The sequence below is a fragment of the Styela clava genome, chromosome 1 (assembly GCF_964204865.1).
Source record: "Styela clava chromosome 1, kaStyClav1.hap1.2, whole genome shotgun sequence".
In the NCBI taxonomy this organism is placed as follows: domain Eukaryota; kingdom Metazoa; phylum Chordata; class Ascidiacea; order Stolidobranchia; family Styelidae; genus Styela; species Styela clava.
This window is the reverse complement of record NC_135250.1, coordinates 24,058,468-24,072,555: the sequence shown is the minus strand read 5'-3', so window position 1 is coordinate 24,072,555 and position 14,088 is coordinate 24,058,468. Positions and strand designations below refer to the sequence as shown.

At 33.3% G+C, this 14,088-nt stretch overlaps 1 protein-coding gene across 2 annotated transcripts; it reads right to left on the bottom strand.

Annotated features, from left to right (window-relative positions):
• Nucleotides 1-6: 6 nt before the first annotated feature.
• LOC120325393 (prostaglandin E2 receptor EP4 subtype-like) lies at nt 7-12,177 on the bottom strand. Of its 2 annotated transcripts, none has more exons than XM_039391497.2 (10): nt 12,008-12,177; nt 11,458-11,712; nt 10,696-10,800; nt 8,046-8,183; nt 7,493-7,654; nt 4,946-5,043; nt 4,376-4,514; nt 1,978-2,100; nt 1,143-1,267; nt 7-888 (listed from the first exon to the last, which is right to left on the bottom strand). In XM_039391497.2, the coding sequence occupies exons 1-10, from the start codon at nt 12,059-12,061 to the stop codon at nt 615-617; spliced, it is 1,473 nt and encodes a 490-aa protein (XP_039247431.2). In that variant the 5' UTR covers nt 12,062-12,177; the 3' UTR covers nt 7-614. The 2 variants fall into 2 exon arrangements, with proteins under 2 accessions (XP_039247431.2, XP_077968454.1); XM_078112328.1 differs by having other exon boundaries at nt 7,493-7,661; nt 8,053-8,183.
• Between the last annotated feature and the right edge of the window lie 1,911 nt (nt 12,178-14,088).

Below are 14,088 nucleotides of genomic sequence, written 5' to 3'. Positions count from 1 at the left end.
CTAAAGTTTGCACCAATTTTCATCTCTATTTATAGTAAAACTACAGTAGTACAGATAAATGAAATGTTGAATATTGAATATAAACACAAAAAATTGTAACACTTTTAGAACTACATCTACAGCTTCCACATATCATGTCACAAAACTTAGAACACTAAAGAAAATATAAATACTGTTTGTATATGAATTTCTATAAATTTATAAATCAGTTTTAAAAATAAAAATTACTGAAATTCTGGCTGAAATATCATTAGTATAATTTACCGATAGTGTTTATTATTTTGATAAAATCGTATTTTTGAACTGATATACCAATATTGTCGGATATTGAAAAAAAAAATTTAAAATACCGCGAACCCCGTGGGCCCTAGAACAAGATATAAAGCATAAAAGTTTTAAAATATAGTTATTGACGTGAAAATTGGCTGTTTATAATACCGGGTACAACTTCATGAATACCTATTCGAGAATAATTGAAAAATATGCTAGTTCACCTTGATAAGATGCCAGGTTGTTATACAACACTATAAATACAACAATCTATCAAACAAAACAAAGGTAAAGAGAATATGAAATTGAAAGTAAATATAATACAGTAACAACGAAGAACCATATCATGGTATAGGCATTTGTTTGTTCATTTCTGACTTCTTTAAAATTGCGTCAGCTTCAGATTTGTCTGTACAATTCCCCCACAGTGCTTTATCGCCACTTGTGGCGCATATCTTTTCGTCCTCGCGGTTAGACAGTGGTACAGACTCTTTGTAAGTCGAGTGATACTTTGCTTGAGTTGCATTTGGGGATGACTTTCTTCCATTTGTGTTAGTCACACTTGCCATCCGTGCAACACCAGACGTAACGGACCTTTGACTCATTGTACTTCGCCTTCTGTATAATAATATTTGTTGTTGGCAAGAGAGATGTATTGGAAAAGCAAAGGAAACAGAGTGGTAATAATATTTGCTACATATCTAACAAAGATGTTTATTGCTGTCAGTTTGTTCCACTGAACTGAACCTTTTTTTTTTGCTAAACTAAAAGAGCATTGCGTTTTGGAATTCGCACGCAGAAGATTTACCTTACAACTCCCTTTTAACATAACAAAGTAGACGACATAACTGTAATGTATTTTGTATTTTTACCTCCTAAATTCTCTGCTGCTCAAACAAATTTCTTGAAATTCTCCTTTATCACATCGACACAAAAACAGTAGTTTTAAAATTCGGAAACTTTTCGTCAGAATGGAACGACGACACAGAATGTAAACCTAAAAACACAAACTTCTGTTTCAGATTGAATAGATCAGTAATGACACATGGTGGCACATGAGAGTTCTTTTTTTATTTTAATTGTTGCTTGGTTTACATTCAAACAGTCAATTTCAGGGCTTTACTTTATCGCAGTTTCATTATTTTGTGACGAAATATTTATTCCCTCCAATATGTGTATAAGACAGGTTCACCGGAAAAACCGAGGGACGTTTTAGGCACATATTGGAAAAGTTGCAAGTTCGATAAACAGTGAAGTAGAAAAATTTTGAAGCTTCTCATTGAAACAACATATAAACACTTTAGGCAAGATGTTGAAAAAACAAGTAAGCCACCAACTGAATACAGAATGTGAATGTGCTTATGTTGTTTGCACAGAATAATACCAGTTAACAAAGAGCGTCTATGGGTTTTGTCCATTGCTTAAGAAGATAAAGGGGCATTTATTCAAGCGATAAAATCCATGACTAACAAAACTAAAGTATTGATGGCTGGCGTTTTCCAAATTTTTTGTTTACTATAAACAATAAAGATCTAATCGGCTGGCATTGTTTGGTGTTTTAGAATATAATGGAAAAGTAAATATTAAACTTTGACCTCCAATTGTTTTCTTTTTTCCACAAGCGTGCAAAAGGTTATGTCCTTATAGAAAATAACTTTTTGACCTGCAAACAGCACGTTTCATTCATACAAAAACTGACTTACTTACCCATGGATCGATGATGGGATTGATAGACGCCATCCTGACAGCAAACAGATCCCAGCTTGACAAATTTGTTTTGGCGAATTCTTCTGAATATATGCTCAATACTTGGTTTACGATGATTCGAAGCTGTAGAGAGTAAGATTATATTAATGCAGAATATTGAATTAGATTGAAGGTGCTCCCGAAGTATGTGAACCAAGATGGCGGACAGCGGAATGTAGTATGTGCACCAGGTTAGGATTAGGCCATAATCTCAGATACAAATACTACAATAGTCACTTGGCTAGTCGTCGAACTCGTAATAGAACTAAAATATGAAAAATTGTAATAATGTTATGGTCTCACCCTAACCTGGTATACATATTACGTTTCGGTGTCCGTCATCTTGGTTCACATACTTCGGGAGTACCGAAGGTCGAAATTGAATTACGTATAATTTCAGAATATATAGTGAACAGTTTTTCAGATTCAGTCGCATTTATATGGGAAGCACAAAAAAAAAATTTTTTTCGTTCCTATATCTCTTGCATGGTATGTGATTTTGTATAATTATCACTTGACTTTTCATCAAAAAGTTTTCGATAAAAACTATGTTGTAATAATTTCCTTAAATTATGGTATTTGGACAGAAAACATAAGATTGACTAATAGTTTTGATATAAGTGTATTCCAATATAAACAAACACTCTTTGTTTATAATTGAAACAAATTGCAAATAATGGCCGAAATACAATCAAATCAAATTGTAACAAATATTCCAAAAATTCATACAATGTAACATAAATACATAATAAGCAAGACCTGGCTTTAATACCTATAATCTACGTTCGTATGAAACAGCAAAGGTATAAATTATACATCTTATGATCCGCAATGATACGGTGATTTTCCGCTAATTAAAGATAAAGTATTCGTATTAACGTTGACGTCTCAACACGGTTTGGCCATTTCTACAGTCGAGAAATATTGAATTTTAAACTTCAAATGAAAATTATTGATTTTTGGGATATGAATATTTCGAAATTGAGTTTGATAATAAAAGTTAGTGGTGTGAATATGAGTCAATAGCTTTAGAAAATTGAAAACAGTCTGGATCGCTACAGAGGTCATTCCATTGACGTGCACTTGCAATGATACCGTAAAGATTACTATAACTTCAGTGCTACCTTGTTGTCTACCAGTCCTACCAATTCATCATAAACTCAATATTACAAAAAAATATTTGAACTATTTGGACTAATATTTCGACACAAACATCGAGTAAATTTTTGAACTACAGCTGAAAATTATTGCAAAAACGGGTGATTATTATATAAATTTCCAATATATTAATTGCGCTGAGTTGAGCTCTATACTGTAGATGTGGGGTAAATTATTCACGAGATTTTGTAGCGTGCACACGAGTGTTAAATGTTGTTTAACACATGCGATAATCCGAACTTGAAATATGTTTTAAGTATGCTTATGTTCGTCGGTGAATTGTTGAAATGTTGAAATTGGGCAATGACTTTGAAGTGTGAACTCCTCAAAATGTTTTAGGTTCAAATAGAAACAAAACAATATTCCAATATATGATAATATGGAAATAGAGTGGATCTAGACTTGATTGATAAAAACCGAAAGTATGGTAAAAGTTGGAAACTCCCGTAGTATAAGTACCAGGTTAGTGTTAGGCTATAATTTTATTCTGATTTTCCTTATTTTGAATCTATTACCAGTTCGGGAACTGTCTGTGTTAGCCATGCAAATGAATATACCCCCTCCCCATAGGTTTAAGTCCCTTTATACAACTTGATGTATAAAATAGGCGAACAAAATTAGTTACCTCCATATTGGTACATACACTTCTGGAGCGCCAAATGTTAAACTAGTCTACGGTAGAACAGAAAGTATAAAATCTTGGGTTCAAATCACATGTCAAAAAATAAGGTACTAAACCGAAAAGAATAAACTTTCGAAATACAGTTCAAAACATACCTTCTTACGCATAACTGGATGCATGAACAGGGCTTTGCTAGGAGCGAAATACGTGTAAAACTTTAAAGAAAAATGGCACTCAACGAAAAAAATGTAACAAAACGTAGAAATGGTTGTTAAATTTTGTCTATTATTCCGTATTATTGTCTATTATTCCGTACTAAAGTTTCACACATGGGAATTTTTATTCAAAGGAACATTACTTTGATCAAAGTTATCTTATGAAAATCAATTTTACGCTCGTTTCTGTGTGAACATTCCTACCTTATTACTATAATTTATAACTTACTAGTATAAAATCACAAAATCATTATCATTGTGTAAGGCATTCAATTGGTTACTCTAATATATAATAAGCGTTGATAATGGGAAGCGAAGAAATCTAAATCTGGATCAAAAAGATTTGCTGATTATGACTACATACCAAAATTGGTAGATAACACACAACAAATACAGTCGTCATCACGCCGAGCAAAACCATCATCTGATTTTCTTGTTGTGCCATTTTCTTTCTTTTTGATTTCGACACGAGATTATGGGAGGAGTTTCGATCCTTCATTCGCCTTTAAAAAAGAATGGACGACTTATATTTATGATAAATTGGTGCAAATTGTAGAACATTCGTACGTTTTTGAAAATGATTTTAAAAACGTTTGCAGACGCTTTGAGCTAAAGTATGAAGAAGAATGATATTAAACGCAAATTCAGTATCAATGTTTAGAACTTTTTTATATGTTGTTGCTATACAAATATTCGAACACGGTGGCGAATAGTAGAAGGCACTGATAAAGTTTATATTCAATCATATTTTACTTCGAATTTGTGCACTTTCTCTTGAAAATCATAAAATTGAAAAGACGAATTACATTTGGAAAGTAATTAATTTTTTGAAGGTTGATAGTCTAGAAAATTTGCTCCAGCATTATGGTATTTTTCCCAGTTAAAATAACGGTAAATCGCAAATTTTGGCTGTAAATAAATTTTAAATTCTGACCTTCTAGCCGCCGTTACCGTCCCAACAACAATCAAGTTACAAATGATAGTTGCCAACATCAGTAAAATTCCAAGGCATGCAACAAGAAAGTTGAACCCCTGAAGAAAATTGTGATTTCAAAAATATTGTCGTGCTAAATATATAAATGTTATGCTAGGTCACCATAAAATGCTTCAAATTAAAAAATAAATATATAGGAAGAAATAGAAGACACCAACTTCATTGCCTATCAGTAAAGATGAAATGAACAATTATTAACATGACCATAAGTCTAATTATTAGTCAAATCCTTGATAAACTACTCCCTTATCTCGTGAGTATCAGAAATAGAGAATTGTCTTACGAACAAATATATAAATTGACGCAATTATGAACATTTATAATTTCAGAACTTATCAAAATGTGAATAACATAATCTCTTTCCACGAAATAGTAAGTTTATTTATAAGCTTCCGTTGGATCATAGTCTTCTGCAGATGAAACAAGGTATGGCTTAATAAACAGCAAATAATGAGAAAATGAACACGGAGAAAATACTTGCAGTTCAGTACACAAACCCTAGTACATCACATATTATCGAAATGGCTAACGCCTATTTATGATTAATTGATAGAAAAACGCCAATATGAAACAACAAAATACATTTGCCAATTCACATAGCGTAGGAATATGGGCCAACGATGAACGAAATTTTATTAGTGACGATCATACTTGGTAAGCAACAAATTTTATGTTGTTAACTTGTTAGACATCCACAGGAATTCATCTTTACAGACACTAAACCACGGGCTCGGCAACATGGTCTTTCAAGTTCCCAATAGCTAGAACTGATTGCTCCCGTGAGATGTCGTTTCTTATTTCATATTTATTCATTCAAAGAAAGTGGAAAATAAATACCGAAACAGCAAAAATGATTACTTTGTTTTCACGTTTCACTCTACATGCACTATGTTACTTGCAATAAACAATTTTTAAACTAGCTCACACGCACAAATGACGCACGTCACGGAGGATTTTTAAATTTTGTTATATTTATTCTATCATTACTAGAGTTGAAAAACTTATATTATTGGGAAATGATTGTCGACGTTTTTGAACAATCTGGTACGTAGCCTGAATACCATTTGAACATCTTATTTCCATTTTTAGAATACTTCGCATTTCAATATTTTGTAATTTAATTCAACTTATAATTCACTCTCAATAATTTAATTGAAATTGCAATTTGTAAACACGTTGAACAACACGTTGAATAACATTTGAACGATTTGACGTATGTAGTGGCTACTTCTGGTCAGTAAATGCTGTTTAATCAATGTTAAATTGATTTCAAATAGAAAAATACTGAATGATTTGAGCTAACACTAAAATAAGCTGAAATTGTATTAACATTTCTAGAAAAACATGTCGTAAAGCAGGGATCGGCAAACAACGGCCCGCGGGCCGGATCCGGCCCGCGGAATAATATAATCCGGCCCGCGACGCTTCACTGAATTATAGTAGCAAAACAGCTGTTTTGACTATTACATTCTTCACGTATCAGAATTTATTGTGAGACTAAATGTGTAGACTAAATTCTATTATAATCTAACAAGTATACAATTCACAATTACTCGTTTAATAAGCCTATAATTTAATTATAATTAGATAAATGGCAACAACACGGAGAAAAGTTGATGCTAAGTGCAAAGGGTTCAATGGCGCCAAAAATATTCAAATGAGATTTTTTGAGATTCAGTTCAATGAGGAAATAAATCTATATTCTTTTCGAGAGATGTATCACTGCTTGATTTTTATTATAAAAAGTATCATTCGTTCGGTTTTCAACTTTCTAAAAATATATGCGGCCGCCAATGACTTACAACCCTTACTTTTGGCCCGTGAGCGACAAAAGTTTCCCGACCCCTGTCGTAAAGCAAATCAATTAGTGCAGTCGCTTCGTGATTCTGTGAAAGCTGTGACGTAATTTTTGATTTAATTTGTACAAATTTCTATTCAAAATAATTATCATTAGAAATTCACGTTCTTATTTTAAATCAAGTTTCAAACGATTCCTGATGTATCTAGTCATTCCAAAAGCTCGATATGTGTACGTGACGAGAATCTGTTCGCACTCATTACAGTGTCGGGCAAATGCAATCGAAGCACTGAAGTATTGAATTTTTCTTGGTCTATGTTTCACTTAATATCGGTAATATCTGTTCGTATTCAATATTGAAAACATTGTATTTCTATGACTCGCTATGAGTTCAAATGGGATGCTTTACCTACAAAGCGCTAACAAAATCCCTTTTTGAACGTCCATTTGTGATGGGTAATCATACGATATAGCATTTTCATGCACAATCCATCTTAATTCGTTGCATTTTAAAAGAAAAGGAGACTCTCAGCATGTTAATTTAACCAAATGCGATAAAGATATTGATGCATCGCACTCCTAAAGAAATCGAAAGCAAATTTTTGAACATCGCCATAATATTCTGTATGAGATTCATAAATTTATAAATTATAAACGAATTCCGACAGAATAAATTTTAAATAACCTACTTGATGATGTGGGTCTCTTGACTTCCAATCTAAAAAGCACCAGGAACCAGGAAATTGTTGAGCGACATCCCCGAATCCAAGTAATGGTAGCGAAGAGAGAATAATTAATCCAATCATAATTACAATTAGAAAAACTCGGGTTTTGTGGGTGGTCATCGTTCTCTGAAAAGTAAGATATTATCGATAAAATTATGCGTAGAGTAGACGGAATTTAAGTGTATTTCGTTGGTGCTTACATTTGGTAAAAACGACCCAAGGTACGGGCAAATATAAGTCAGTGTTGATGACAATTACCACATTTTTCGAACCCAAATATACAGGGTGATAACTGAGGAAGATGCAAAGGCATTTGATTCGTGATTGCGGCGCCGAAGCCGGCAATTTTTTCTGACATTGAAGTCAAACTCGGATTTTAAATTTTTTTTTCTTGGAGTCGGAAAGCAGTCTTGTGTAAGTTTTTTTTACCAACCCCACAGATATCGGTTCTGGTAGAGAATTGAAATTGCAAATGCAGAGTATACCAACCAGATAAATAAAATCAGCAGATTTTCACCTGATAGAACATTGTATATCGAATCGCGATGAATCTTTCCAAAGACATTGCAAATACAATCGCAACAGATCCGATGCCAAAAAAGATCATTGTAAAACCAGAATATCTACAAAGTGCCACGCCGCCAAGTTCAGTAACCTGTAACAAGTGTAAGGAAATTAATAAAAATTTTAATAATACAGCACTTTCTGGAATTATGAAAAATGTGCTTTCGGAAAAATATTGAAAAAATTTTTGAAGCACTTCCATGAAAATTCTGATTAACTTCAAATTGCACTTTCATGCAACTCCGTTTTTAGTCCACCCAACTATTGGTCCTAGTTTGTATCTGCATTTCAATCTCGATCTGTAGATGATTTGTGGCTATTTATTAATTGTTATTCAATTCAAGTTATGAAATTTCCCTAAGGAACTGGTGGAGCCAAGCGACAATTTTTAACATGAAAAACTGAAAATATGGTACGGAATGATCTAACACTAATATAAATTTCTAGTTGGAGAAATTTAACAGTAAGTTGAATGGGTTGACGTTTTGTCAAGTAATACAAATAATACGCATGGGCATTTAAATTCACCATTCAATTTGTTCACATCTTGAAAAATATTATAAGTCGCAACCTTTTAGGCGTGTGGGGTGACCTTAATTAATGTATGAGAATAGAGCAATGCTCAAATATATGGACACGCAATTTGCGCATCGGCAATGTGCAGGGGAGTTCTAAGACCATCTAGTTTGGTTAAGAAATGTACGGGAATGGAGGGGGTCCAGTAATCCGTAATAAAATGTGCTGCCTTTTAATAAAAATAAAGCTTTTTTTGTTAAAATAACGCTGCGCATAGCAACAACGAAGAACTTTTCATGGGTGTCTTTTACATCCACAAAATACTTTCAACTTCTAAGTTACATTTCCAATACAAATACTATTGTCAACACTTAATTGGGAGATTTCATGGTTTGCTGAACAGGCAGTATCAAAATAATCATATTTATGTGCAGAAAAACATCACAGGAGAGTGAGGATTCATTCCTATCCAACCACAAGTCGTCACAGAGACAGATACACGCCATCGTAGCACAAGTGTTGATAGAATTAGGCCATATGATCAAGAAATCACAGACAGTCAATTCAAGGGAAACAAATGCCAAAGACGCGTCTGCGCGTCTCTAATTTAATTAGTAACTTACTCAAGGTAACGAAAGATTGGCGTACGGAACGATCACGACAAGGTTGGACCATTCATTTCTCTATATAGTCATGACTTAACTTTTGCTCTTAAAATTTTGCAGTTCAGCCACCACACTTTTAATCACTGTACTGAACTATGACCAAGCATGGAAATGGCATAGTGCTTGGTTATTTATGATAAAGCGGATAAATATAAGCGATTACAATAAAATTAAATTCATTCAAATTTCAGTTTTTACCGTTTTTCCAATTGCAATTTTTGTGGTAGTGGAAGCAGACATCTTTTGAGTAATCATCAGATCATGTAGCTTCAAATATTGAAACTATGTCGCGCATCCTTATTAATTATCGTTTAAAAAAGCCGCGTACAAAAGAACTTGGTAATGTATAGTTTGGGACAAACATCGCGATACAATGAGATCGAATAACGTCTGTGTTGATCGATGATAATTGTTAATTTGCTCAATAATATTTTTCTCATTTTCCATTTACTTGGTTACGCAATCTTGGGCAAACCCAACAAGATTTTGAATTATAAGTATAATTAGGTGAAATCAAATATTTCTCCGAAAAAAAATATTCATATTCATAATATTATAAAAAAAATGTATTTGAAACATAAAGACCTGTCAAAACAGTTTCATTTTTTTATTGCCACAACCGGTTTGGAATAAAAACATACGTGAGCGTTCACTCATAACTAGTCCATAATTTTATCCAAAGCCCCAAGTTTAGCCGCAACGAATGCAGAAAGTTTCTATTGTTGTGTGTAAGGCATCGACAGTAGAAAAATGGCAATGCGAAATTACATATCATTTATAAGTCTATAAACGCTACCTACTCAACGCCAAAAAATCCCAAAATTAGTAGTTATTCCATTTCTAATTGCCGCCAAAGTGTAAGCAAACCCGATGACGCAGTCATTTTCGGGACAAAATATTTCGACTATAGTGGCTGATATTTTGTCCTGTCGGTGAAAAGATTTTAGTCATTATTTTGATTTATCTTACACTGCCGGAAACTGTCGTATAACTATGGAGAAATTTATGCAGTAATTTTTCAATTCTTAACCTAGGATTAAACTATGACGCACAATCCAATACAGATTATTATTTTCCAGACAATAACAGAAGAAAAACTAATACGTAAAATTAATTGTAATTTCGAAGATTAAATCTAGTATTTTTGTACAGTTGATAACTACAGTTATCAGAGATACATCGGATATTTTTGGCTGTGGGGTTTATATTACCATAAAATAGTCGCATTTTCTATTTGTTATACCTCTTCACAATACGCAACCGCCAAACCGAATTAAAAAGTCTCCAATGTCAACGTAGTCTTTGAGAAAGTAGAACATCTCAAATATGAATGATTTTTCCTACTTCACTTACGTGTACTACAAAGGATAATTCAATTTGGGTTTACAAAGGTATTAAAACATAAAGAAGAAAAAAACTCACACATCTTCCACTCATATAAGCTACAAATGTTAGTGGTGACGTCAATATAGCGCTGACAAAATCACAGCATGCCAATGTCATCACGAGTGTGTAAAAGATGTGTTGCTGAAAGACAAAATGAATGTTTAATTTGAAGATAATTTCATTGTTTTCTCCATTAAGACCTCATTTATATACTTCAATGCGAATCACGAATCGACAAAAAACTAGATAATGATACTATTATAATTTGTTTATTACAGTATCATTTCACAATCTCAAATTTGTCACAAAATGTGATTTCATTAACCTATAGACGTCAAATTTATTTGGTATTTTATTTTATCTTTTACGTCAAACTCTACATAAAGAAACGTTCCTGAAGAACACGGCTCCATTTATTCAGTTATTATCTACGAACTTTATTATATCCTGGGATAAGTGGTAAATATGGGGTGATATGATTAGGCATTGTTATATAGTGAGCCGAATTTGAATTTTTCCTATACGTCCAAGTTGCTACAAGACCATAATTTTCTACTAGTTTTAGTCTCAGTCGAAATTCTCTCAATTGAAATCTCGTTCCAAAGTTATCAACAATCTGCCTTGCATAAACGACAATATAAAATGATCAAATGATAGCTCAAATCTAACACATCTAAGATTCGAATACTTTTTTATATAATCAAGAATAAACAATAGAATAATGGTTTAGTATTAGACTAATGTCGTTTGAAAAAAGCAACAATAACTTTTAGGCTGACACAAAAACTAGGTATGCACCTTATTATCCGATCTTTGATTACTCTTCCATAGAAACACAATTGCAAATAAATTTCCCAGTAAACAAATAGTGAAAGTTGTGACTGGTATTGTCATGTTAACCATTGGATTTCCCTCAGCATTCCGAAGTATGCATTCTAGCCTCGTCACTGTTGTTTCGTTGGAAGTGCTATTACTGTAAACGTCTGTATAAGACGGTACAAAAAGAGTTCCAGATCCAACATCCATTACAGATTTTGCAACGATTCTGTTTCTCTGAAATTGTATGAGCGAAGGTTCAGTTTCGTACATATATATAGTGTGACCATATGAAGTGTCCTCGTACACTTGAAGATAATAACTATAGTCCATATGAAAAGTCATATAGGATATGTTAAATGTTAGTATTAGGGCAATATAATGCATAACTCATGACATACTATCGCCAAACAGAGAAAGTACGCTATTAACTCATTTTATCTTTTATTGGGACCTAGGGTAATTTGAATCAGAAAGACAGAGTCAGAGAGTTCCAATCGCATGCATATATTAGAATCGCCATGACACTCACCGTTTCAGAAGCCCACGATTCTGTAACCTTATCTTCAGTAGCGTTAGCTTCCATGTTGGCTGGCCAAAATGAGGATGTAGGGGACCAATGTACTTTTTGGTCCTTTGACACTTTTAAACTATTCGAATTACGTTAAATTTATTGAGAAATCATGTCGTAAATTCGTAAATTCTTAACAAGATATAAAACATAATGTGAACATATTTATTTTCTCAATTTTCTCTCGTAAAGCCGAATCCTTGCCAAACAGCGTTATGGTGTGACGCGATGCTATGCATGGTATAACTCAGGTCTGATCGATCTAATTAGTTACATAGGATGGTCTGAAATAGCAGTATTGCAGCATAAACGCTCACTACAAGGTTCATACTTAGCAGCAGGTAGCAGTCACCAACGTGATGTCTATTGCTCCACTTTCCCTATGTTTCTAAGTAATATATATTACAAACACCACAACTGGGCTAATATTCTGTGCATATGCACACTATCACGAAACTGAAGGTATATACAAAGATCACTAAAATGTCGAATTCTTCGTGTAAGTCTTCCTCTATAATCCGACAAATATAGAAATGATTGCGCATTTCCATTGACCGAACTTGACGAACCGGGCTCAACTACGACGGAATTCCATGACCTGCACTATCGAATGACAAGTCCCTATTGAAACGGCGTAAGACGGATTACAGCATACAATAACGACTCGTGATGAATCAAATCGTTTATAAATGGTGTCGCTCTTTTACGTCAACCTTTTTTTTAATTTTATTTGTACGTCATTCTCTCTATGAATGGTTGTCGGTAGAGACTTTGGATAAAATCAAAAATTCGATTCCCTACTTATCAATTTTTGCGCTGAATGTTGAATTAATGTATAAATATACAAGAATAAAAATGGATATTGCACGATTCTCGAGTATCTTTGATAAGCTTACTGGATTACTCTTTTTCTTGTTTAATGGCACTATAAGCTACGTCAGTGACTCCAACCACAAAGGTGATTGAGTGACAATATACTAAATACAAGAACAAAAACCAGTATTTTTGTGGATAAAGTATACCATATTTTTGTTGTGTTTTTAATTCTTGTAATAACCCTATCGAGAATTACATTCGATGGACAGTGTCATTACCTCATTAGTTAAACAAAATTTCTTACAGAGAGATAGAAATATTCTGACGTATAGCAGGCCAATATTTAGGAATAAGCAGTTCACGTTAAACGTTACAAACGATTTATGATAATGAATATGTTGAAAAACTACTAAAAACGTTACACATCTTACACGCCACACGCGTAGCTTTTTTTTTCATAGATCCTACACATAGTCTATTTTTTTTGCCCTTTGCCCCACCAAATTAGGGTTACATGATAACCACACACTGAATATATTCTCTCATTTTTAGAGAAATTTCTATGACGAAATATTTTTCTTTATGAAAAAGTCGGTATTGTAAAATAGTTACCTAGGTGTCCACTGTGCAGTGCTATATTCTTTTCAAGTCTCGCTTTGTACTTCGTAATTTGTACTTTCTTTCTGCATACCTAGTGCTTAGGTAAACATATGAGAAGCAGTTTTTGCATCAGTGGTTATATCTGACTAGATTATCAGCGATTTCTCTTCGCTAAGAAGAATTGCTTCAACCAAACTTAGGTGAAAAGAGAATGTATGTAGCGTAAATTTTATGGGTAAAAGTCATTTTTATTTGAGTTATTTTATAAAATTACCACTTCGTGAATCTACTGAAAAAGAGTCGCAATCACGGAAAAACAATCTCTAACACGATTAGTGCAATCTTCACTATTTATCTCTTAAACTTCTGGTGCATTTTGTTAGGCTGCAAATCACTAACGACTTTTTTCAAAGCGGCAACGCCAGAAAACTGACCCCTTTCCGATGGTTTATCATGGGATAACCGTTTTGGCACACACACTCACAAGTTTCCGAAACAATTAAAAGTGCTATTTACATGTAAATAATTCTGATGGTCGGTAAACATTTCTTTCTCTGTTCACCACCAAACACATTTTTGCTATGATGACTTACTTACGCCGTATAGCGGAAGTACTGATTTAAGTT